Source organism: Hyperolius riggenbachi, chromosome 5, assembly GCF_040937935.1.
Source record: "Hyperolius riggenbachi isolate aHypRig1 chromosome 5, aHypRig1.pri, whole genome shotgun sequence".
Taxonomy (NCBI): domain Eukaryota; kingdom Metazoa; phylum Chordata; class Amphibia; order Anura; family Hyperoliidae; genus Hyperolius; species Hyperolius riggenbachi.
This window is the reverse complement of record NC_090650.1, coordinates 128901470-128928235: the sequence shown is the minus strand read 5'-3', so window position 1 is coordinate 128928235 and position 26766 is coordinate 128901470. Positions and strand designations below refer to the sequence as shown.

Sequence of the window (26766 nt, the reverse complement as noted above, 5' to 3'; positions counted from 1 at the left end):
ATCATTCATAAAGCATTTCCGCATGCGGAAATGTTTAAAACAGCTGACTTTACCGACCACAAGTCAGCATTCATAAAGGCTCTTTCCGCATGAAAAAATGACACTACCGAGCAGAGTGATAAATCACCGCCTTTTGCGGTGATTATCGGAACAAATGTAGCAAAATGTTAATTCATAAAGATTTACGCAAGCGGTGTGAGGTCGGGAAGTACCGCTACCTCTGATGTGGCGATACCAATGTAAGTCAATGGAGACACACAGACCTCCCAGGCAGCTGCAGCAGAGCGGAACACGGAGAAATGTATCAATTTGGCAGCTTTCGTGTCTCCGCAAGCCTACTGCCAGCCTAGTTCAGGGAATCTCCGCACTGCTACCGCACATGGATACTTTTTTATGAATGCCCACCCAGAAGTCTAAAACACCGCCAGCGGTGTTTTCCCGCACTGATTCTCCATACCGACAGCACTTTCATGAATGATAGCCAAAGTGTTTTGGCAGCTCTAATTGGTTTTCAATGAGACTACAGTCCATCTTCAGAGAAAGAGAGCCATTTGGTGCCCTAGATTATTAACCCTTACAATGAGAAAAAGAAGTGCAGCCTAGTTCTAATTAGGATTGGAGTAGTGGTGTAGCAATACAGGATGCAGAGGTTGGGACCGCACAAAGGCCCACTAGGGGTCTTCTTCGTCCATCTTAAATTTTTCATTGGTGTTATTCTGGTAATGATCACCTCTATATGTGCATTGCATAGTGGTCATCCTTAAAGGGAACCAGAGGCCCCAGGAAAAAGATTCTATACATACCTGGGGCTTCCTCCAGCCCAATACGTACGGATTGCTCCCACGCCGCCGTCCTTTGCTGCCTGGATCCGCCGGTACTGGGTCCCGTCATGGCCGCCAGTCTGCCGGCAGATGCGGCCAATTGTCCGCATCACACGGGGCTCCCTCCATATACGTACGCGTGAGGCTGCTTACTGCGCAGCCGCATGCGTACGGGTATGGAGGGAGCCCCTGTGATGCAGACAATTGGCCGCGTCCGCCGGAAGTGACGTGACCCGGTACCGCCGATCCAGGAAGCGGAGGATGTCGGCATGGGATCGATCCAGGCTTATGGGGCTGGAAGAAGCCCCGGGTATGTATAAAAGCTTTTTTTTTTTTTTTTTTTTTTTTTTTTTTACACGTTCCTCTCTGGTTCCCTTTAACAAACTCTTTCCTTAGTCTGATTACACCTCTGTGACACTGCAGCTGTCCTTGGTAGGTTTTGGGGTTCCATATTAATAAAGTGCTTAGGGCCCCATGTAAATCTCACACTGAGGCCCGACGCTTCTTTATTACGCCACTGGATTGGAGCTTTACATACACGTTTATCTCATTGTGCTCCATGTCACTTCAGGTACGATTTTTATGTACCTGAGCTGCCACATCAGTTATCCTCCCACTTCAGGCTCATGACAGTCTGAGCGTGCACGTCAATAAACCTACTGTAACTCTACGGAGATTCTTAAACCCACCCCTCCCCCCCCCCCGTTACTCTGCGCTGGGCTGGCCAGGACTGGATGGTATGATGTCAAGACTTCCACATGCATGTCAAGTTAAAACAAGGGTAACTTTAGAGTCCTTTCCGTGACAATGAACTGAACGTGCAAATCTGCCACTACTTACGCCTGGATGGTATTCTTCCTTCTAAACATCAGTAGTTATCAGTTGCAAATTGGGAAGAAAGTCATGTATGGTGTGTAAAAACTGTATTTTTGTCAGTATTGGACCCCATCTCTTTGTCCGTAGAATGTTTATTTTTCATAAAGGCTGAGTATAGTGGAACATAGAGCGCCATGAGGCACCAGCAGAGATTCCTGTAATGAGATCCACATATTCTGTTTTTACTTAACATTCCATCTACAGCTTTCAGCACTCAAACTATAAGTTACAGGAAATGGCTTTTTTTTTTCTTTTTTAAACCGAAGACCACTGGCAAAAGTTTTATTTTGCTAGTGTCATGTTACAGTCTTTCACTCATTACATTTGTTGACTGAGAAAATTCTATAACCACTCTTATCTGTTTAGTCCATATTTTTGTTATTTTATAAAATGGCATGCTTTGTTGAAATTCACATTTGAGCATAGGCAGTAGTCCTTATTGCCCCCACTGAATATTTGAAATCTTGTCTTTCATAGCCACATAATGACACAAAGTAGGATTTGCAAATACATGGGTACAGAGCCTTAAGTAGACATTTAACTTTTCAGTTCATTTCTGTGAAGCCAGCTAACTTATAGAAGTATTTAAATATTGCCTTTAGTCACATAGAAGTTCATTTTATAATATGAACGTATTGCTTTGCCTTGGTATCACCTTAGTTACTTATCACATCCACTACACCTGTCTCTTTTAATCTGTGCAGCACCTCCAAAATACACCCCCACCCACATCCTAGAGACCACCAAATTCCAAGTATAAAACTGAATACAAATGCACAATTTGTAATCCACTTGTAACGTTTACTGGGATCAAACTGTGGATAACGCTGGGGCCCCAGTGCCATACAGACACATCGCTAGCCAACACGCCATCCTTATTGTCCGCCTTAACCAACTTTAATTTAGTGAGTGTACGGGCTTAAAAGATGAGGCATTCCTGATCATTGTCTCATCGGGTGATACTTATACTAACCTTAGATTCTCCACCAGAACAGCCCCAACCCAGTACCTGCCTTATGCTATCATGCTCTCTTACCCGGACTACCTCAACATCCTCTTATCTGGTATTCCATTTAATAAAATTCTTGTTTCTAAAATCTTTCGTGAATGATGAAGCTAGCTGTAGCCTTCTTACTACTCCTTATGTGCTGCTTTTCTTTGCAAAGCTCCTCTTAGGCTTGCCTGTGCCTTTAACACTTTCTAACACTTCTGAAGACCCACCTCTCCAATTGTATCACTATCCTGGTTGGGTATACTGTAAGATGGATTGGAGAAAGTCCTCTATGCCCTTTGGGTCATTTGTTCTCATTATCTGTGTATGTTTGTTATTTGCACCCCTTTATTTATTACAAAGCTATGCTTAATATGTTGGAGCTTTTATAAATAAAATTCTGGTGACCGTGCAGTCTTTTTCACCTGACCATTAGGAAAAAGAGAGGACTGACCTCTGGGATTCTTCCAAGCTGACAGGAATTGAAGATTGAATTAAATTATAGCATAAAATCTGTTCCAGCTTGGTAAAACCTTTTGTGACGGGGAGATGCCAGTCAAATGTGTACATGTTTGTGACTCCCCTGAAAGCCCTTCTGTTTTAGTTTGATAGTCTAGCAAAAAAACAAACACACACACAAAAAGTGGCAGCATTTAAAAAATGCGTAAGTAGTTTGCTTAGGTACTCCAATTTTTTACTTTGCAAAAATAAAAGTAATATATCCTTATGACATACAAATAAGGACTTGTAATTATTGCTCGGGTACAAAAGAACACAAAACAGAAAAAAATACATTTTTATTTCCAAATAATGTATTAATGTAATTGTAATTTAAGCGTAATAACCCAGGACAAATGTGCAAATTGTGTACTTATTTACAGTAGCATTTTTTTTTTTTAAACTATAGGAGATGGAAATTCAAATTTTTTTTTTCATTTTTTCCCCCTTTAAAATGCATAGAAATATAGTAAGTACTGAATACAAGTATCGCCCCACAAAAAACCTAATTTGTGGTGAAAAAAGATATAGATCATTTAGGTGTGGTAAGCAGTGATAAGGTTATTGGCAAATGAATGGGAGTAGCGCTGAAATGTGAAATTGCCCTCATCCATGCAGGGGAAAATAACCAGCTTGCTGAAAGGGTTAATATGAACATGACACAGGACTAAACTGTTCACAGTACATAATATATATATATATATATATATATATATATATATATATATATGTATATATATATATATATATATATATATATTTGCATGGTATACTTACAGTGGCATGCGAAAGTTTGGGCTACCTTGTTAATTGGTAATTGTGGTAATTGTCATGATTTTTTTGTATAAATCGTTGGTTATTACAATAAAAAATGTCAGTTAAATATATCATATAGGAGACACACACAGTGATATTTGAGAAGTGAAATGAAGTTTAGTGGATTTACAGAAAGTGCGCAATAATGGTTTAAATAAAATTAATCAGGTGCATAAATTTGGGCACTGTTGTCATTTTATTGATTCCAAAACCTTTAGAACTAATTATTGGAACTCAAATTGGCTTGGTAAGCTCAGTGACCCCTGAGCTACGTACACAGGTGAATCAAATTATGAGAGAGTATTTAAGGGGGTCAAATGTAAGTTTCCCTCTTTTAATTTTCTCTGAAGGGTAGCAACATGGGGGTCTCAAAACAACTCTCAAATGACCTGAAGACCAAGATTGTTCACCATCATGGTTTAGGGGAAGGATACAGAAAGCTTTCTCAGAGATTTCAGCTGTCTGTTTCCACAGTTAGGAACATATTGAGAAAATGGAAGACCACAGGCTCAGTTCTAGTTAAGGCTCGAAGTGGCAGACCAAGAAAAATCTCGGATAAACAGAAGCGACAAATGGTGAGAACAGTCAGTCAACTCACAGACCAGCACCAAAGACCTACAACATCATTTTGCTTCAGATGGAGTCACTGTGCATTGTTCAACCATTCGGCGCACTTTACACAAGAAGATGCTGAATGCAAGAGTGATGCAGAGGAAGCCTTTTCTCCGCCCACAGCACAAACCGAGCCGTTTGAGGTATGCTAAAGCACATTTGGACAAGCCAGCTTCATTTTGGAATAAGGTGCTGTGGACTGATGAAACTAAAATTTAGTTTTTTGGGCATAACAAGGGGCAGTATGCATGGAGGAAAAACGCAACATTCCAAGAAAAACACCTGCTACCTACAGTAAAATATGGTGGTGGTTCCATCATGCTGTGGGGCTGTGTGGCCAATGCAGGGATTGGGGATCTTGTCAAAGTTAATGGACGCATGGATTCCACTTAGTATCAGCAGATTCTGGAGACCAATGTCCAGGAATCGGTGACAAAGCTGAAGCTGCGCTGAGGCTGGATCTTTCAACAAGACAACGACCCGAAACACTGCTGAAAATCCACTAAGGCATTCATGCAGAGGAATAAGTACAACGTTCTGGAATGGCCATCTCAGTCCCCAGACCTGACTATAATTGAAAATCTGTGTTGTGGGTTAAAGAGCGCTGTCTATGCTTGGAAGCCATCAAACCTGAATGAACTAGAGATGTTTTGTAAAGAGGAATGGTCTAAAATACCTTCAACCAGAATCCAGACTCTCATTAGAACCTACAGGAAGCATTTCGAGGCTGTAATTTCTGCAAAAGGAGGATCTACTAAATATTGATTTAATTTCTTTTTTGTGGTGCCCAAATTTATGCACCTGCTGAATTTTGTTTAAACAATGATTGCACACTTTCTGTAAATCCAATAAACTTCATTTCACTTACACTTGTTTATCGTAACAAGCAACGATTTATACAGGAAAATCATGGCGATTAACAAGATTGCCCAAACTTTTGCATCCCACTGTATTGGCAAAGGACAGAAATGAGTGCACAAATGTGAATCTATATCTTTATGATGTATATTTTAGCTTTCTAATCCATGTCCTTATTTTTATCTCTATCAGGGGGAATTAGAGAAGCTCAATCAGTCCACAGATGACATTAACCGGAGGGAAATCGAGCTTGAGGTAAGGCGTGGTGTCCTTGTGTCATCAAAGGTGATGGTGTTTTGCTGTTAGAACATCACATGCTGGAGATAGTCAAAATAAAACATCTACAGGATATGTTTACTCCTACCGCCTGATTTCCCAGCTTTGAATATCTGTTTAACCTTGGAATTAAGTCAGCAGCATTCCTGTTGTTGGGTAACAGCTGAATATGCAGAAATTGCCATTGAAGTTTTACTGAGTCAATGCTTAACCTGAGAAACCTGTCAAAATATACCCTTATTTCCATAGAACAAAATTTGTGCTGGCATCTTATCAGAAGTTAACGATGGTTTCTGTAATATATGACATAACTGCCAGTACAGAGGCAGCTGTATGCTGACATAGCTTACAGTATCTGTAATTTCTGCCTTTCATATTGTTGTTACTGACATCCTTTCTGAGTCCAGTTGGGTCTATTGAGTCAGGGCCTGTTTCCACTGGCACGGTTTCTGCGCCAATTCCACAGTTTTTCCCCGCGGGGAAACTGCCATAGGGAATAATAGCACCACCGGGCTGAATCACGTGCGCTAGCAATTCGGCTGGCATTTTCATTGGAAATGGTGCGGGAGGCTGAGAATTCCATAGCCGTGCATGGCATGGCTGATGGGATTTGTCTCAGTATCCGCACACCAGGAAGTGACGCCGCGCGTCTGCAGACGCGTGCATCACAAGTGTAAACGGGCCCTTACTGGTACTTCTGTAGCAGGACCTGCTTCTGACATGAAAACTTTGTGCATTGCAAATTATGATCTATTACATAAGCATTTAAAAATACAAGCCTGAATTTGGGCTTTAAAGGATGTGAGACTTTATAAGAGAGGCAACTGGGACCCCCTACTGCACACTTCTTGCTACCCTATCTACAAGAGTTTGTGGTTTGGAAGTAAGTTCTGGATTTTAGTATCTGATTTAATTTCATGGCATTTCCCCACTACAACTTGCCACTGTACCTTATATTCAGTCTGGCTGTAGTCCCATACGCTGCACTGAAATGGCTTGCCTCTCACAAAGGTGGCCAATGAAAACTTCACAGAAAAGACGCGGGAGAATATGTCTCTCCTTTTTTGGATCTTTTCTCTGTTTTTGACACTGTCAGGGTTGTACCAGTAACCTCCACAACCCCTGAAGTTACGAGAGGGCCACTTTATCTACTCCCGTTCCATATTTTGCAGAGTGATAGAGCAGAGCTTCACCTGATTCAGTGCTGGGCACTTCTGTCTCCTCTTGGCAGATACACACCCCTGCTCTCATGTCTCCCGGTGCATATCACATGACGTGCATCAGCAGACGTGGGAGCAGAGATATGTAGCATGTAGCTTGGGAAAGTGAAAGGTATACTGGCCACACGCCTGTGGTTGGGGGGGGGACAAGTATTGGAAGGGTTGGAAAGCATACAGTAGCTACACTTGGGGATTGTGTGAGTTCAGCTTTATGTTTGCAAAAATTAAAACGATTATCTGCTACCTTTGCCTAATTACTTACCATGAGTTGTGTTGGTATAGTAAAAGGTGACTGGACAGCCTTGTATGAGTCTCAGTTATCCGTCACTGACTGGGATTGGCTGATACGGCTAAAGGTGGCCACTAATGATCCAATCTTTTTCATCCAATCTTACCATTTCTATGTAATATAAGGGAACTGCCTAAATGATCTATTCAGTATACTGACTCAATTTACCCTTCTACTACATAGATTTGGTAAAATTGGATGAAAAAGATTGGATCATTAGTGGCCACCTTAAGTGTGCTTTCTAGTTGCTTGATGTTCAAAATAGGCCTAGCTAATACATGAATATACCCTACGCTATATACAAACAGTGAACTCTGTATTAAATGTTAAATACAGTAACTGAAAGTATATTAACCTTGGAGCCACGAAACCCAGTCATTTAGCACAGCAGAGCCCACAGACTAAGTTGGCCCTCACCACTGTGAGTACTTCCGGCAATTTGTGCTGGTTGGTTGAAGCCGCTGGCTTAGCTGCGTTCCAGTTATCCAGGACTTTACTGACTACACAGTATATATGTATTTATTCAGCCTCTGTATAGAGAAATGTACAGCATCTGTTGTAGAGAAATTTTTAATTCTGCAGTACGGCATGAAACGTTAACCTCAGTAGAAATGCTTGATTAGGTTTCCTGTTAATATTTGGCTAGGTGTTCAGCTGTCCATGCATTTCCTCAGAATTTGTAGGTCTCAGCTGTAGGCAGCTTGCATGAAAGATCATCCAGTGAGCCAGTACAATTTACTTCAGCACAGCGAGCCATGAAGGACAGTAATGTTTAATTTGATATAAAATAATGGCTGTGCTTTTGTTCATAAGGCATTGTGTTCCCTCAGACAGCCACAGGGAAAGGCATGCATGGCTTTGCTTGGCTGAATCATTCATTAATCGAGGTACAAAGTGTTTTGTTTAGAAGTGAACGTGGTAATTCATTAGTTTTGTCTTTTTTTTTTTTTTTTTTTTTTTGTGGCCTTGTTAAACTGCACATTAAGGGAATCCTGTTTTGTCAAGAAAACGTAAAAGTAACCAATCTCAGTGGCTGGCATGCACTGCTATACATGTTTTTATTTGTACACAAGGATGTGGCCCAGCTAGCTATCAATCTCTATTAGTTAATGAGTTTCCCTGACATAGTATTAATATGAACGTTTTGTTTCTGGTCAATAACTCAAAAGGTATTAGAGACAGAGGACCAGCACAACAGCTGGCTAGATAGCTTTTGTTGAAAGGGAAAGGATGGCATCCTCTGTATCCTTCTTACCACAGGTTCTGGTAAAACACTAATACAAATACAATTATTGGGCTAATATTAACTGTGATAATAGTTGTCCTAAGAAAGGACAAGCCCTTGTAGTGTACACCTCCTCTAGCCATTGCCTGAGCATTTAAGACAAGCCGTTTAACAGCTCGATTAGCTTGATGTCTAAACCCTTTTATTGATAAAGGTCTCCTCAGCTTTTTGTTTCATTTGCTTTTTTGAAAAAAGCTCAGCATTTTAATCCTATTACAATTATGTCCATTCCAATAGATGTTTTTGAGGGAATTTGACAGCTGCCATGGAAGAATATTATCTCATGGTAATACTGCAGCACCAAAGGCTTTGAACTGAACTTGTATATTTAGGAAGTGAGGAAGAGCGTCCCCATTACAGGAACGCAACACAGCTCCTCAGCCTAAAAATGGCAGTAAAACTTATCTGGCACTGGTCTGCAGCAATAAACTATTTAGTGTACTTTGTGGGGTATAGACTAGCCAGAAACGTACATTTTCCTGTGTGAGTAATTATCTGCACAGAATAATCCACGTTGTAAGTACCAGAACTCTATACATACCCATCTGGCATTATTTGGTGGAACACTGTAGAGTGGCTGTGGTTTTTACATATAACAAAAGTAAGGCAGCTGAAATAATGGCCAATGGTCCTATACAGTGCAGTAATGGGGTTGTGGTGTTGGTGGTGTTTTTTTGTGGAGGGAGGCAGGGTTCCCCCTCAATAGAAGTGACATTTCCCTGTACATTCTTCATAGTGATTAGTACAGTTTTATAAGTTCATACGAAAGTAACAGCTAGGTCTAACTTAGTGCTTCTGTGTATGATTTGAATCTGTGAATAGTGTAACATGCTACTGTTGTGTGCTTGCACGTTTGTAGTAACTATTTAGATTTAACAAATGAAGTTGTCTTTCTTTTTTTTGGAGGGGGGGGGGGGGATAGTCTTTTAAAAGCAGTTGTCTTATGGCAACAAATGGGAAGTTGTCTATAGTGTTTTTTTGTCTTTTTTTTGTTGTTGTTGTTGTTGAAAATAGTCTTTTAAAAGCAGTTGTCTTATAGCAACATATTTGGAATTAGGTCAAAAAAGCATGTCTACAAATATTTTAATGTATATATCAGAGATGTTTACAGGTGATATGATGAAGTGGTGCTATTAGTTTAGCCAGTTACTTATTCCTGTCCTCTTTGCCAAGTCCTCTGTTTCCACAGAGCTCCTGTTAGCATGTAGTGGTGTCTGTACTCTTTACTGCAGGCTAGGAAGCCCTCCCTAACCCCTTCCACCTTCTGGGATTGGCAGCAGAAACCATACTGGATAAGTATACTCACCTTTCTCCATTTCAGTTAAGTTTTCAGCTGATTATTGTCAGCACTTTAGTCTACATCCTCTTCTGCAGGGTCCACAGAGTCCTGACGTAATGGCATTATCTGCCCAGGACTTGGTAGACTTGGCTGCAGTAGTTACAGATTGCCCAGCAAGCTCATGGTGAACCGGGCTTGCTAGGAGGCTGTGGGTGGAGTCACTGCCAATCTTATTTCTACTGCTAATCTCAGCAGGGAGAGAGGAAGAGATTGTTGCATGCACTGATAAATGGGGGGGGGGGGGGCACTATATAAGTGTGGCATGCTGTAAGGGGGCACTGTATAATGAGCACCATTAGGAGAGTGATATGTAAGGGCACCTATATAGGGGGCACTGAACTGGGATTACTCTAAATGGATACTATGTATAATGGGGCCATGTATTGAGGTTCTGTGAGTGGGATACTACTGTATTTACTCTGTACAGCGCTGCGTAAGATGTCAGCTCTATATAAATAATAATAATGGCACTGCAGTACAAAGCTAGGCAGCTGCAGGTGACCTGTTATAGCCCACTGTGCTTCTGCTCTTTAGATGTGAGAGTTTGTGCTGCAGATGGCTCTTAATCATTTACATCAGTGGCTTATGCTGCAAGTGGAGATTGGACATTAGCCTTTCAGCAGTGGCCAGTACACATGCTATGGCCATGCAGAACACCAAGGTTTCTCCATCTGCTCATAGATAATTGCTGATGCAGGATGACACTGGAACTGTACCAACAGCTAATTACAGTTGCTTCCTAGTGAAGGCCTGGTGTCAGACTAATGAGATGCTTCATTTTCAGGGCTGGGTAGAATAACTACTTACATTAAACACACCCTGCATTAAACTGTTCCACTAGGTCACATAGAACCTGTATAGCTACATTTAAAAATGCATGTCACTATTGTCGTTTGTTTTTTTTTTAACTTGAATTGCACCACTGGATAGTTTCGGGACAGGCACTGATGGGAGAACCTTAGCGTCACTGTGCTTGATTGAATGTATGGCACTTGAGTACTGGAAAACTGTTTCAAAAACTTCCCAATGACCATGTTATGATTTGTGTCAGATTTCTTTTACAGCACATTTGCCACTTGCCCCATGACCCATATGCAATTAACTTTTCTCCTGCGTTTTTTCGTAGGTGTTCATAGCTTTTTCTCCTACTTTTTGGCACCTTTACAATTGCAAAGTACTGAAAGATGAAAAATGACCATACTTTTCAGAATATAAGATAGTTTTAGAGGGTAAAAATCAGGGAAAAGAAAAAATAAACTAAACTTAGGTGCATCTATGGTGCAGGGGCGTCTTATGGACCTTTCCCCACTAAACTGTCTCTATCTAAGCTACACTGCCATCCACACTAACCCCTGCTACACTACACTTCACTTACCCCTGCTCGCCCCACCAACTACACTACACTATACTTCACTAACCTTTGCTGCCCCGCCAACTACACTATACTTCACTAACCCCTGCTGCCCCCGCCAACTACATTACACTTCACTAGCCCCTGCCAACTACACTACACTTTACTAACCCCTGCTGCCCCCACCAACTACGCTACACTTCACTAACCCCTGCTGCCCCACCAACTGCATTACACTACACTACACTTTACTAACCACTGCTGTCACCACCACCTACACTACACTTCACTAACTAACCCCTGCAGCCAACCCAAACTACACTACACTTTACTGACTAACCCCTGCTGCATCTCACCTGATCCTGCCGCCGTGCTCCTCTCCTCCTCCGTTTTGCGGAAATCCGAGGGTGCAGTTATCCAGGATCAAGCTCTTCTCGGTCCATGCCGCCGGCTCCTCTTCGCTGCAGTCTTCGTACACGTGCTGCCCCAATCGCCATCCTCTAAGGTTACAGTTTCCTCTTCCTGCTTACAGCTCTTCTGGGTCCCAGCTGCCGGTTACTCTTTGCTGCAGTCTCCGTCTACAGACTGCAGCCGTCTACAGACTACAGCGTCCTCTTCCTGGTTACAGTGCCCCCTACTGTGTGACCTGCGGCACACTTGCGCCGGGGTCACGCGAGACACTGTAACCATGGAGGATGGCGGCGGCAACACATGTACAGAGACTGCAGCGAAGAGGAGCCGACGGCTGGGCCCCAGAAGAACTGTTACCATGGAGGATGGCAGCAGCAACAGCACTACATATACAGAGACTGCAGCGAAGAGGAGCCGGTGGCTGGGACCCAGAAGAGCTGTAACCAAGAAGAGGACGCTGTAACCATGGAGGACAGTGGTGGCTGCAGCGCATGTACAGAGACTGCAGCGAAGAGGAGCCGGCGGCTCGGACCCAGAAGAGCTGTAACCAGGAAGAGGATGCTGTAACCATGGAGGACAGTGGTGGCCGCAGCGCATGTACAGAGACTGCAGCGAAGAGGAGCCGGCGGCTCGGACCCAGAAGAGCTGTAACCATAGAGGACGGCGGCAGCTGCAGCTTGTGTACAGAGCCTGCAGCGAGCCGGCAGCTGGGACCCAGAAGAGCTGTAACCAGGAAGAGGACGCTATAACCATGGAGGACGGCGGCGGCCGCAGCATGTGTACAGAGACTGCAGCGAGCCGGCAGCTGGGACCCAGAAGAGCTGTAACCAGGAAGAGGACGCTATAACCATGGAGGACGGCGGCGGCCGCAGCATGTGTACAGAGACTGCAGCGAGCCGGCAGTTGGGACCCAGAAGAGCTGTAACCAGGAAGAGGACGCTATAACCATGGAGGACGGCGGCGGCCGCAGCATGTGTACAGAGACTGCAGCGAGCCGGCAGTTGGGACCCAGAAGAGCTGTAACCAGGAAGAGGACGCTATAACCATGGAGGACGGCGGCGGCCGCAGCATGTGTACAGAGACTGCAGCGAGCCGGCAGTTGGGACCCAGAAGAGCTGTAACCAGGAAGAGGACGCTATAACCATGGAGGACGGCGGCCGCCGCAGCACGTGTACAGAGACAGCAGCGAGCCGGCAGTTGGGACCCAGAAGAGCTGTAACCAGGAAGAGGACGCTATAACCATGGAGGACGGCGGCCGCCACAGCAAGTGTACAGAGACTGCAGCGAAGAGGAGCCGCGGCTGGGATCCAGAAGAGCTTGATCGTGGATAACGGGGGTGCCCTCGGATTACCATGCAGCAGCAGGATCCGGTAAGTATATTCTGGGGGCCAAAATCCATACCTTTAGAATATAAGATGCACCCACTTATTCCCCCCAGTTTTGGGGAAGAAAAAGGGCGTCTTTTTTATTAAAAAAAAAAAAAAATACGGCATCTCCTAGGAGAAAACTAAGGAAAAAGTTAATTGCATATGTGTCATATTACGGTGATGACATAGATGCATTGGCAGCATTGTAGCCAGCTGTAGTCCTCCCATATATTGGGTGATTGCATTATGTACTGTATAAACAAACTCAGAGCTGGCTGTATTTAACAACATGCCCTGCCTGCAAACAGCTGCTGCATCCATTAGGTCTCTAGCTTTCCTCAATTATGTATGAGGCTGTGCAGCAAGCCATATTGAAGAGCCATGACAAAGGAGATACTAATATTATCTCTGCCTTGTATGAACTCCTCCTCAGTTTCTGGGAAAGTAAAGAACTTGGGAAGAAAACTTCCCCTTTCTCTGCTGAACACACATCATTACCATCTGCCTCTCAGGCCTGTAAAGCCCAGTATGTGTAATGCTTGTACTGAGAAAAAATGCACGCCTATGAAGCCAACACAGTATCACTTTCTGAAATGAAAGACAGGCTCATTACTTTAAAACATAACTTGCTGACTTATGAACAAGTTAATGGGGCCAGGCACTGATTATTTCTGTGGCGTAGACATTAGGTTAGACAACATAGGGGCCATAGCATTGGTATCACTGTAAAGGACGTACAGCATAGAGGCCACTGTCCGCCTGACGGTGGCCTCTATGCTGTACAACATAGGGGCTACTGTAAGAGAGCGATATATTAAGGCACTATAAGGGGGACACTAGAGGTAATGCTAAAAATGGAAGGCCACAATGGCAGCTCTATAATGATGGGGTTTACTTTAAGGTGGCCACAAAAAGGAGACTGAAGGAATGGAGACATGTAATAGAGGCGATGGGATGCAACCAAAACTTGGGGCTAGTACAGTGATCTGCAAACTAGGCTCTAAGTAAATAAGATTTTAGCTAAACCTGGCTGATGATTCCTGTAAGGAACTACAAGTCCCACAATGCATATGCCTTTATGAATAATGGCTGTGGCTGTCAGAACTCCTGCAATGCATTGTAGGACTTGTAGTTCCTTAACAGCTGGAGAGCCAAGTTTGCCGATCACTGGGCTAGTATAATCAAAAATGCTGTTTACCCACCTTATTTAACTTCAACCAGTTTAGAGACCACACCCACTATCTAATAACATAATCAATTACTCTCTATAAACCTCTTATTCTCCATTTGTTTTCACCATTGCAAATGTTTGTATTGTTAAGGTGCAAGGAGAAGTATAGAACACAGAAAAATATCCCTTTATTCCAAAATTTTAATATTGTCACCATACATTGTACAAGGAACAAAATTTGAGTTGTGTTGTGCAATTACCAGGATAAATACAATTTGTCTACAATAGCACTTTTCTTTCAAAAACTAGTCAGTAAAAAAAGATTTTTATTTCCATTTTATTTTACCCTTTAAGACTTAGAGTCACACTGATATCACCAGAAATGTACTGCGCAGGCCCAGTATGGTCTGTGCCTGCGCAGTACGCTCCTGGTGACATCAGCGGGAGCGAGGACATGGCAACGCAGGCGCAGTGGTTTTCAGACTTTAAAGTCTGAAATTCCAGAAGTGAACCGGAGGTGGGGCTGGAGCATTGGTGAGTGGCTGCACGGGCACAGGATGTCTGCGGGGACCATTAGAAGCCCTGGGAAAGTTCAACTCCTTTTCCCCCAACCCCTCCACAGTATTCCTTTAAAGGCAATGTGGTTAAAGTACCACTATCGTGAAAAATGTTAAAATAAAAGATACATGTAAACACATACAAATAAGAAATATGTTTCTGCCAGAGTAAAATGAGCCATACATTACTTTTCTCCTATGTTGCTGTCACTTTAAGGGTTTAAGTACTGGGGGCCATTTAAAGCAAAATTCAGTTTTGACAGCCACAATTTTCAAGGTCAGCTCTGTACATTACAAAGATTTTAGAAACCATGTACTGTATATACTCACAGCTATTTTAGAAGGTTCAAAACTGACATGGGCATGCCAGCCTGATGCAATCACCTGGTTCAAGTGTATAAATAACAAGGGTTCCAACTCTGGGGGTAGCATTTTTCTCATGCAGGAAGAGGAAAATTAGTGGGCAGTCTTCATTTATTGTAACTGTGCAGCATGTGGGGTTATCCAACATTTAAAACATATAAATGTTGCAATAGGTGAAAGGTTAGGATTAGGCATTTTGGAGAGGTTGGTTACAATGTTAGTAATGTATAGTTGTAAGGCAGAGGTTACTGGTAGACACAAAAGAGAGAAGACAGGCTTAGGCTACTACTGTGGGTCAGGGTACTAGAGGTAGCACATGGGTAGAGTTGGTGTTCAAATTCATTTTACTGAATTTAAAATTCACTATACTGAATTTGAACACCCAAATACTCCTGACTGCTGCTGTAATATTTTACTTCAACTGGTCTAAATGTGTTCCCTATGATGTCTGTGCAGAGACAGCCAAATGCACTGCTCAGCCTATCTGCCAGCAGTGGGGGAGTGTCAGTTTTCTGTTTGGACCACCAGAGAAGCTCCTCTTGAGTTGTAGTGTATTGTGTTGTCTGCATCTAACTACACTGAGGATAATAGGAGATGTGGCTGTTTACTTAGCAGCCTGTACTGTTTTTTTGATCTATGGAAGTGGGAGGAGAGGTGCTGTTTGGGCATCCAGGCATTTTTAAAGTGGACCTGAACTCAGAACTTCCTCTCTGCTCTAAAAGATATGCAACAGCATAATAACCTTTAAAGGACTACTGTAGGGTGTTGGGGGGAAGAAGTTGAACTTACCCGGGTCCCCAGCAGATATCCTGTGCCTGCGCAGCCACTCGCCGATCCTCCGGTCCACTTCTGGAATTTCCGTCTTTAAAGTCGGAAAACCACTGCGCCTGCGTGGCTGTGTCCTTGCTCCCGCTGATGTCAGCAGGAGTGTACTGCGCAGGCGCAGACCGTATTGGGCCTGTTCACCCCTCTGATGGACCTTCTGATGCCTCTTTAACATTGGAGTCTGAACAGTGCACTTGTTGGGCCTCCTTTGCCGGCCACCGAAAGCCATACAGCCAAATGGCAGCATTTTGTAACCCTATGCGTGTCGACAGTTGACTCAGTGTGATGAATAGGTAGAAAAAAACCTCCCTGCATCATGACTAGTCTGGCCGTGCTCAAATGAGTGTTTTGACCAACTGCTTGATGGCGTGGTACAATAGTTGCACCAAGTCCGGTAATGAAGCCCTGCCCGCAGCCTGTTATACAAACAGCTGGGGTAATTATTGGCGCTGAACTAAAATCATTCCAACTCTTCTTGCTGTATGAGAAGAGCTGAAACATTATCAAGGATAAAGCTTGCCCTGCAAACTCTTTGAGCTTCTACCATTGGGCAGACATTCTTGATCAGTCTGCATACACACACAAAATCTGCCATAAACTTTCTAAACTCTGAATCTTCTCTGAGACAGTTTAAACATGTGCAATGGGTCTTATTTGAAATGTGCTATATACTATTCAATAATGGGCGCAATAACAATTCTGCTGCTAATCACTTAACACTGTATACAACTTTTTTAAATATTTGGTATAAGCAGTACAATTCCTCTTTCTATTTTTGTTATTGTCACTCATGTTCTTTAAATGGACCTTGGGGGTTGTCATGGAAAGTCATTTTGTTGCCTTACACAAGAACTATAAAGTGCTTGAACTTGATGGGGCCACCTCTTCACTTGTAATGGCCCGAACATCAAATTTTTGGTTCATGAACTGTGAAAGCGAATTTCTGAAAAAGTTTGCGAATCTGGCAAACCATCATAGACTTCAATAGGCAGGCGAATTTTAAAACTTATAGGGACTGTTTCTGGCCACAAAAGTGATGGAAAAGTTGTTTCAAGGGGCCTAACATGGACCGTGACATGCCGGAGGGGATCCATGGCAAAGGTCCCACCAAAAATTATGGAGTTGACGCAGAGTTGTGTTTTAATCTCTAAAGGGCAGAAATTTCCTAAATTTGAGGAATTAAGGGGTTTAAAACGTCCGGCATGCGTACACGGCGATAAGGTAGAGTACAGGTTAGGCTCGGTTCACACTGACAGATGAAATGCCGCGTTTAACGCACCCCAATCAACCTTAAAGAGCTTTAGTGATAACGGCAGGTGGGCAAATCATTGTTTTTGCTAGTTGACACCTCCTGGACATAAATGTTAGTCCTCTTGGTGCAGTCTTTTTGTGTAGTGGCCGCCGTGCTTGTGCGCACGTTCGTGGGACTGCAGGTAATCACGGTTTTCCAGCCTCTATGGTCAGGCTGAGGTGGTTCATTGACCAAAAAAAACACTGATTCTGCACTGAGGGCCTTATACAGGGGGCAGTAGTGGATACTAGATGCCAGTAGTGGTGGTGAAGGATTATTGCAAAATGGTTGCTGTGCTGGCTTTCTGATAGGTGGGGGTTTGTCCAGGTGGGAGGGATAGCTGGCTGCCATGTGTCTGCTGACTCTGGGGTGAGGGGTGAAAATGTGGCTCCATTATAATGTATAGGGGCGGGTTAAACACACCATGTGTTCACCTGAGGGGGCGAAGCGAACACCCCTTGTTCGCCACAAACTATTCGCCGGGTGAACAGTTTGGGTATCTCTACTCTTCACCACCCATGCCGAGTGCTACCAAGTGCTGACTGCTGCATGGGGGCAGCTGACAGGCATTCAGCCTCCTGTATGAAAAAGGGTATTGCTAATGTAAAATGTTCAATGCTCCAGCACCCACCAGGGCCCATATGCAATTAACTTTTTCACCTGACTTTTTCTCTTAAAGTGGATCCGAGGTGAAGTTTTACTCATTGCATAACTGTGTTCCTTTCCTATTGTTTATAGGGCATTCCTCAAGCCAAATACTTTTTTTTTTAATACTCTAATTTCCTATAAACTAAATAAACCACGCCCACAGGTTTTCAGAGAGCCTTGGCAGTAGCAAGGGCTCATGGGAGTTCAGTCTGGGCAGGAGGAGGGGGAGGTGTTAGTAGCCATTGATTTCAGAGGCAGAGGGGAGGAGGGAGATTAGGTTTTTTGCACAGGCTTAGTGATCAAGATACAGATAAGCCTGCCTCTGTGTAATGTTTACAAACAACATGGCTGCTGTCATTGTATCACAGGAAGAAATAATCATTTTCTATTAAAGTTGTTTGCAGCTATATTTGCTGTGTAAACTATCTAAACTTTAGATAAGCTATATATAGACAAGTTACTTGTTCTAGTTAGTTTTTCATCTCGGATCCGCTTTAAGTGAAAATTTGTAACTTGTCAATAAAATGCCCTTTAAACCACCAGCAAGCAAACAAATACTCAAAATAATTTTGATAGAACTTTTTCATGTACTTTTTGGTACTTTTTCCATTGTAAAGTGCTAAAAAGTGGCAAGGAAATGAACAGCGCTACTTAAAAACAGACAAGTGCCTACCTGCAAAAGAGTGCAAGCCCCACTTGTGGGATAAAATACACACCTAGCATACACATAACCTGTCTACCACTAGAGGATGTTGGTTTCCGTAACAGCTTGCATGCAACCTATTAAGTACTCGTCCCTCACACTGCGAAGAAGTCAATCCTCCATGGGAGGGGACCTAACACTAACTAAATCCTAACCATATGCATAGCCTGGGTGCGGCTAATCAAGTAAAATTGAAAATTGCGCAAAAGGTGGATCAGCACATCACCAGGCCGCCTCCGAATGGCCTCGAATCAGAGGTGCGCTGAGCCCCCCCAGAAACTGCAAACGCACCTTGAACCCAAACAAAAAAAAGTTATTGTAAAGCAACAATAAAAAATTATCTCCTAGGAGAAAACTCTAGTGAAAACGTTAATTGCATATGGGCCCAGGTTTCTATAAGCGTGTAGTAAAAATATTTTGAATAATAATTTTGCTTAGCTGGCAACCCCTGGATATCTCCTGAACAAGCACTCTCTCTTATGGTTTTTGCTATTCTGAGGTTAAAAAAGTTATGATGAGCTTAATGTGTGATGCTTGCGATGATATTGTTGTGGATAGAATGCCTTCTAGGCCAGTGGCCAAGTCCTCCCTGTTTGGTGCAGTACATAAAGAGTCTTTGAGAACATAGATAATTTATTCTATTAGTCAATGTGCATGTGCACATTTCATTATTTCCTTTTGTGTATTTGTTCTGTAAGCAATTTTGCATGAGCAAATACTGCAGATGTAGGCCAGTGTGTCCTCCAGACATTGTGTATTGCAGGCATTCCTGCTAATCAGTGTTGATTAGTCTTTCTGACGTTGTTTCCTTGAATTTCAAATAGGTGTGATGACTTCCACATGCCTTTGGTGGTAGCTTTCCAGCTAACCTTAAAAAGAGGAGGCTTCCATTTTTGCACTTAAAATCTACTGTTGCCCAGGTTCCCTGCAGGGAACAGCTCTATACTTTATCTGTGTTGTACTCAGTCAGCCAAGTAGAAACAGAATTATAATAATATTATTTATAATTTAGTTGAACATAGTAGTTTCTTCAAGAGCATAATAAAAAACAATGGTGGTCTTCAAACTATACTATAGTAACCGAACTTGTGTTATTATGGTGATATCACATTGCTCAAAGCCCATCTTCAGGTATAGGGCTAGGTATTCTTAAAGGTCGAAAAGCTTAATATTAAAGTACACTTGAACCAATCGGGATATGGGGGCTGACATATTTTTTTCCTTTTTAAACAATGCAGATTGCCTGGCTGTCCTGCTGAGCCTCTGTTTATAATACTCTTAGCTCTGTTGAAACCTCTATGGTGCTTTTACTCCTTGTTATCTGTGATCCAGTGGCTCCCTAACACTGCTACTGCCTATAGAGCGCGCCCTAGTGGCTGCAGCTCTGGCGCTTTGACTCCGCCTGGAGAAAAGTGCAATATAAATGTTCTGTGTCTTGTCTTATTTATCTGTTTGAATTTATGAGGAAGGAACTTACCTGTTAGCACTGTTGTTTGGTTGCGTTGCTAAAGCCTGACATACACTGGCATACCTTTTCCTGATGTGCCCAAAAGATTGATCCCTGTCTGATCACATATCGTTCAGAGAGGGATCTAACACTTCCACACACTGCACATCGATTTTTAATAGAATCCAACATGAAATCTAGTAGAAATCAAGAAAACCACAGCTAGCCCCCCCCCCCCCATGCTTCTACCCAGGGCCCTGTGAAGAACATTAGCACAGAGAAGCACTCTCGTGCTCGCATCTCCAGCAGGGCGCACTCCTTCCTCTGTGCTGCTGTAATCTTTTAGTGCCCTTAGTGACTGACCCGGTGCCATGTACCCACTTACATACACGGCTGGTTCACTATGGGCAGCAGGAGATGACAGAAGCACAGAGTGCGCCGGCTGGCGAGTGGAGTCTGAGGATACTTCACTGTGCTAATACTCTGCATGGGGCCCCAGGGAGCCGCATAATCAGGGGATATAACTGGGGGACCTGTCACCAGCTCTAAGCCCACCCCCCCTCTCGTACAGATAACATTGCACCCCCACCGTGATTGACCACAAAAAATATGTTTCAGCCATGTAATCAATTATGATTGCGCTATTAGCTAGGTGAGCTATTAACTCTGGCACCTGTCGATCCTTTTATCACTTACAGGGCTGTGGAGTCGGTACATGGGGTGACGACTCGTGTGTCACCGGCTGACTGAAAGCCGATGGCAGGGGGCGGAGCCAGCACCGGGGAAAATGATCGGAGCCGCCAGGATACGGCTCATTTCGGACATTAGCCGCAGCGCCGCGGCAACTTCGCACATTGACCGGCCAGAACCCGAAGTGGCCAAACTTCGGGTTCTGGCCTTAACATATATAAGATTCCTGTGTACACATCATATATACTGTACAGTCACAATCAGATATGTATATCTGACTTTAAAAATACGGGGACTGCTTTGACGCAGCACAAGTAACTATTTTTTTATTGGTTTATTTCATTTTTGTGGGCTAAGCACAGCTATTACGGTAGCTTCACCACTTCTTTCAATGGCTCCTCCTCAACTCCTGCCCCCCTTTCAGTTGGGGTCCCACAGGGCTCTGTTCTAGGCCCCCTTCTTTTCTCCATATACACTTCCTCAATTGGCAAGCTTATCTCCTCCCTGGGCTTTAATTACCACCTTTATGCAGATGACACTCAGATTTACCTCCATACCCCCGATCTCTCAGCCACCACCATAAACAAGGTCTCCTCGTGTCTCTCAGCAATTTCCTCCTGGATGTCAGCTAGGTTCCTAAAGCTTAACCTAGACAAAACTGAGCTCCTGATCTTTCCACCCCATGCTGCTGCACCCATCCCAGGTTTCCACCTCACAATCGACAACACAACCATTCTCCCTACCTCCCAGGCCCGCTGCCTGGGTGTCACCTTGGACTCTGACCTCTCCTTCATCCCACACATCCAAAACATCACAAGAGCCTGCAATTTCCACCTCCGTAATATCTCCAAGATCCGCCCATTCTTAACCCCGGACACGACCAAACTGCTCATCCATGCCCTCATCATCTCCCGCCTTGATTACTGTAACTCACTCCTTTCTGGCCTCCCCCTGAAACGCACTGCCCCCCTTCAATCAGTGATGAACGCGGCTGCAAGACTCATCCATTCTTCGCACCGCTCTGCATCCACATCTCCCCTTTGTGAATCCCTGCACTGGCTCCCTATCCGTCTCAGGATAAGTTTCAAGATTCTATGCCTGGCGTATAAATCTGTGCACAAAACATGCCCTACCTACATCTCGGAGCTTGTTCACAAGTATACACCAGGTCGCCCCCTCCGTTCCTCCAACGACCTTCACCTCACCACCCCGCGCATTTCACACTCCCATGCCCGCCTGCAGGATTTCTCAAGAGCTGCCCCCACCCTCTGGAATGCCCTTCCACCACCCATCAGACTTGCTCCCTCTTTCAACACATTCAAGCAAGCCCTCAAAACCCACCTCTTTATGATGGCCTACCCACCTCCTACCACACAGTAACTCTCTAAGGAATATTTAACAGCCCCCCCTAGTGTTTCCACCCCTCCCTTTAGATTGTAAGCCTCTGGCAGGGTCCTCCACTCCCTAGTGTAATCTACAGGATCATGTGCTCCTGTCCTATGACAGCCTGTACTTGTATTACTGGGCCTACCTAACCAGCCCATATTGCATGATCATGTATTTTGTACAATTTGTATGTATAACTTTGTTCTATGTGTATAACCCTATGTATGTCATCCTTGTATCATTGTATATATTTATTGTCCAGCGCTGCGTAATATGTTGGCGCTTTATAAATACAATAAATAATAATAATAATAATATATAATTTATGATGACTATTAATTGAGAAATAGAACATTTTATCATATTTTCTATTTTAATTACAGTTTAAATTCATTAGGAGTCGGTGCATTTTTACTCCAACTCCAGGTACCCAAAAATTGCTTTGAATCAGACTTCACAGCCCTGATCACTAAAACAGAGGTTTACATGAAATGTTTGCTATATTACAGCCTTGGTGCTCTTTAGGTGGCATGTGTATAGACACTTTATATCTAAATGGATGTAAGCGGATAGGTGTTGGGTGAATGTTTTGCATGTTGCTATGTTGCGTTAGTATAAAATCAGACTGAAGATACATTGATCCCGCTTACCTCCAACATCTCTCCCTCAGACAGATTCCCCTCCCTCCTTGTCTAATGCGATTATCTGTGCTGGATCTTACACAAATATTGGGTTATGTCTTTATCCGCTGCTGCAGTCTACTGAAATTGAAGGATATGTCCATGAATTGTCACTGGGTTGTGTGTTCAGTAGGAATAATGTTTGACTCTTGTCAAGCCAAGGCAGTTTCTAGGCTTAGAGTGAACCTGAAGTGAGAAGTATATAGAGGCTGCCATATTTATTTTCTTTTAAACAATACCAGCTGCCTGGCTGTGCCGCCGCTCCTTTGCCTCTGATGCTTTTAGCCATAGACACTGACCAAGCATGCAGAGCAGATGTTTCTGAAAAATATCTGCCAATATTAGCTGCATGCTTGTTTCAGGTGTGTTAGTCAGACATTACTGCAGCCAAAGAGATCAGCAGGACATGAAGCAACTGCTATTGTTTTAAAAGGAAATACATGTGGTAGCCTCCATATCACTATTACTTCAGGTTTCCTTTAATAGCTCCCCAGGGCCTCTAATACCTTTAGCCGTAGACCCTGAACAAGCATGCAAATCAGAGGGTTCTTACTGAAGTGTCTGAATCCCACACCTGAAACAAGCATGTGGCTGATCTACTCAGACCAGAGCCGGTTAATTCATAAAGCAAACCTGGACAGTTGTCTGGGGACCTGGTGGATTTGAAAAAAACTTACTGAAAAGCCAGCAGTTGGCAAAAACTGCTATCTTGCCTAGGGCCCCATTTCATCTTAAAGCGGACCCAAACCAAACATTTTTTAATTAAAAATATTTAGTTGCACCACTCTGACACATACAAAGATAAATAAACACTCCTTCAAGCCTATGAGCATTTCAGTGCATGCTTTTCACCCTCCTCTTTGCATAACTAGGGTTATACAGGTGGCAGCCATTAGCAATTCCTCCTTTGCTGGACACCATCTACTCCACCAGTTTGTGGGATTATTTGCCGGCAATATGAAAGGAAGGGAGGGGTTTCTCCAATAAATGTAAAATATTTTATATTTGTCATCATGCAGCTGAAAAAGGCTGCTATTAATTATTATAATTTAGAAAATAGATTTTATTTCTGAAATCTTGTATTTTTAGTTTGGGTCCACTTTAATCCTTTTATAAATCAGACACTACTGCAGCCAAAGACATTAGCAGGATTGCCATGCAATTGGTATGGTTTAAAAGGAAATGAATATGGCAGCTTCCATACTACAGTTCAGTTGTCCTTTTAGAGGCGGGAATGGGATGTTGATAGGAGGGAGCATCTCCACAAGCCGGCCTCTTCCTGTCTTAAAGTTTGACTTTAGCCAAATTTTAAGTTTGATCAAGCTCTATTGTTCCATTTTTGTCCTCCCAGGGTATCTGACTTTTGTGTTTCATTGCTTAAAGAACAACTATCAAAGAAACTGTTCTCCTGTAAGCCCCATGTACCTATAGAGCTTTTAGCCAGCAACACTAGAAATCTTTTCAGAGGTCACAGAAGAGCCTGTGTGAAAAAAAAGCTTTGTTTATAAACTGTTGTAACAACTTGTGCCAGTGAGGGGAGGAGGAGCAGAGCTGTACTATGTAGATAGGTTTTACTTATCTGTCACTATTCACAGAGGAATGTTTAACTGTTTGTTTTTGCCCTGCTTAAGCGCGCACACGCACACACACACACACACACACACACACACACACACACACACACACACACACACACACACACACACACACACACACACACACACACACACACACCTTCACACACACACACACACCTTCACACACACACACACACCTTCACACACACACACACACCTTCACACACACACCTTCACACACACACCTTCACACACACACCTTCACACACACACCTTCACACACACACCTTCACACACACACCTTCACACACACACACACACACACACACACACACACACACACACACACACCTTCACACACACACCTTCACACACACACACCTTCACACACACACACACACACACACCTTCACACCTTTCTGAAAGATCATATGAGAACAGCTGTGATATTTGTCAGCTACAGAAAAAGGTTCTGAAGAGAAGGAGGCTTACTTTATTCCGGTTCTTGGAAGCTCCCCCCTCCCCATTCAAAATGAGCTCTTCCTGGCTGTGTTTATTTTACACTGCCAGGCAGAAAGACACACACAAACACACAAAGCTGCAGCTGAAGATTAGTTATTTACACACTATTTGAGGCTATATTTCTGCTTTCTATCATTCTGAAGAGATTCCAGTCAGTTTTACTGCTAGTGAGGACTGTCTTTGTATGCTGGATGTGCTGGACACAGTCCTCCATAGTAATGCCCACAGTGAGAACTGTTCTCTGAAATGTCATGTTTTCTTCACATAAAAATGAAAATATGAAAAAAGCCTTTGTATTGCTGTTTGTTAGTAATTACTGGAAATATATCTGCCATTTAGAATTTTAGTTAAAGGGAAGGTCCAGCCCCCCCCCCCCCCCCCAAAAAAAACACAAAAAAACAAAATCCACTTACCTGGGGCTTCCTCCAGACCCTGGCAGCCATCCTGTGCTCTCGCCGCAGCTCCGGTGGCTCCCGGTCTTCTCCGCTGCAGAAGCCGACTTCACCAGGTCGGGATCCGGGTCGTCTGCTTCTGCGCTCCACCGCGTGGATCATGTGGTCCAGCTGACGTCATCAGGATTGTACTGCAAAGGCGCAGTACAATCCTGATGAGGTCGGCCGGACCACGTGACCCGCACCGTGGAATGCAGAAGAAGCCGACCTGGTGAAGTCGGCTTCTGCAGCGGAGAAGACCGGGAGCCACCAGAGCTGCGGCGAGAGCACAGGACGGCTGCCAGGGGCTGGAGGAAGCCCCAGGTAAGCGGATTTTGTTTTTTTGGGGGGAGCCTGGATGTATCCTTTAACTTTTATGGTTGTCCTTTAATCCCTTTTGGTAATCTCCATTTTTCTTTTCCACTTTTTTGTGAAAATTGGCATGCAAATGCTCACATATAAAAGGCAAGCATGTAGTGGAGCCATACACTGGCAGACTGTCACCCAATGTGCTCAAAAGATAGATCCCTCTCTGAACACCTGATCAGAAAGAGGTTTATTACTCACGCAGCACATAGATTTTTAATAGCTTTCATAATGGAATTAAAAATCCATATTAAGCTACTCCCCACGAGCCAGAGACAGGGCCCTTCAGGCCCCATGTTGGGGCATTGATCTTCAGTGGATTTGATCAATGATTCTCCCAGCATCCGTCTGACTTTTGTTCTAGGGTTCTTTATACTTGCATTGATAAAGCAGCCCCACAGCGTTTTATGTGGCCAACATTAGAAATTCCAAAGAAGGTAAATAACTAAAATGAACTGAAATAAATTGGGCTAGTTTTCCACTTGTTACAGGAGTTATTAGGGAGTAGACGTTAATCTTTGCACTTCCTGCGTGTGTTTCAGGATGCCCGACAGAAGTTTCGCTCTGTGTTGACAGAAGCTACCCTGAAGCTGGATGAGATGGTAAAGAGAATTGGAAAATCTGTTGATGAATCCAAGCCATACTGGGAGGCCAGGAGAGTGGCCAGACAGGTACTAATCTTAGATACCACAACAGTTATATGTTCCCTAGACTGTAAAGCATTGTGTCATTTCCTATTTGGGGATCGATTCCCATGTACTTCTGCTTAGCAATTTTAATTTTTCCTCTTGTCCATTGTGATCCACTTCCTGCTCTCTCCAATGACTAATGACGTCACTGACATCTGGCCTCTCAACAATGAGACGGAGGAAGATGAAGTGGTCATTCTTGTGTAGGTATTCAGACACTTCTTGCCAAAGCCTTGATTGTTTCAGCTTTCCAGAAGGGGATATTTTTAGACTATTAAATCACAAAGTAACATCTATGGACTGTCAGAAGAGCAGAACAGAAATTGCACAGTAATGTCGTAGTATAAAAAAAACAACAACAAAAGGGAACGCTCCTGCTTTTCAGGGCAGCAAAGGCTCTTTTCAACTGG

At 43.5% G+C, this 26766-nt stretch overlaps 1 protein-coding gene across 2 annotated transcripts in view; it reads left to right on the top strand.

Annotated features, from left to right (window-relative positions):
• SH3BP5 (SH3 domain binding protein 5) overlaps positions 1–26766 on the top strand; it is a 99527-nt gene that overhangs the window by 27652 nt on the left and 45109 nt on the right. The window contains exons 2-3 of one of the 2 annotated variants that reach the window (XM_068236243.1): positions 5665–5727; positions 26210–26338. In XM_068236243.1, the coding sequence (XP_068092344.1) occupies positions 5665–5727; positions 26210–26338 (192 nt within the window). Of the gene's footprint in view, positions 1–5664; positions 5728–12547; positions 13014–26209; positions 26339–26766 lie in introns of those variants that run through there. The other variant, XM_068236244.1, reaches the window with a different exon arrangement.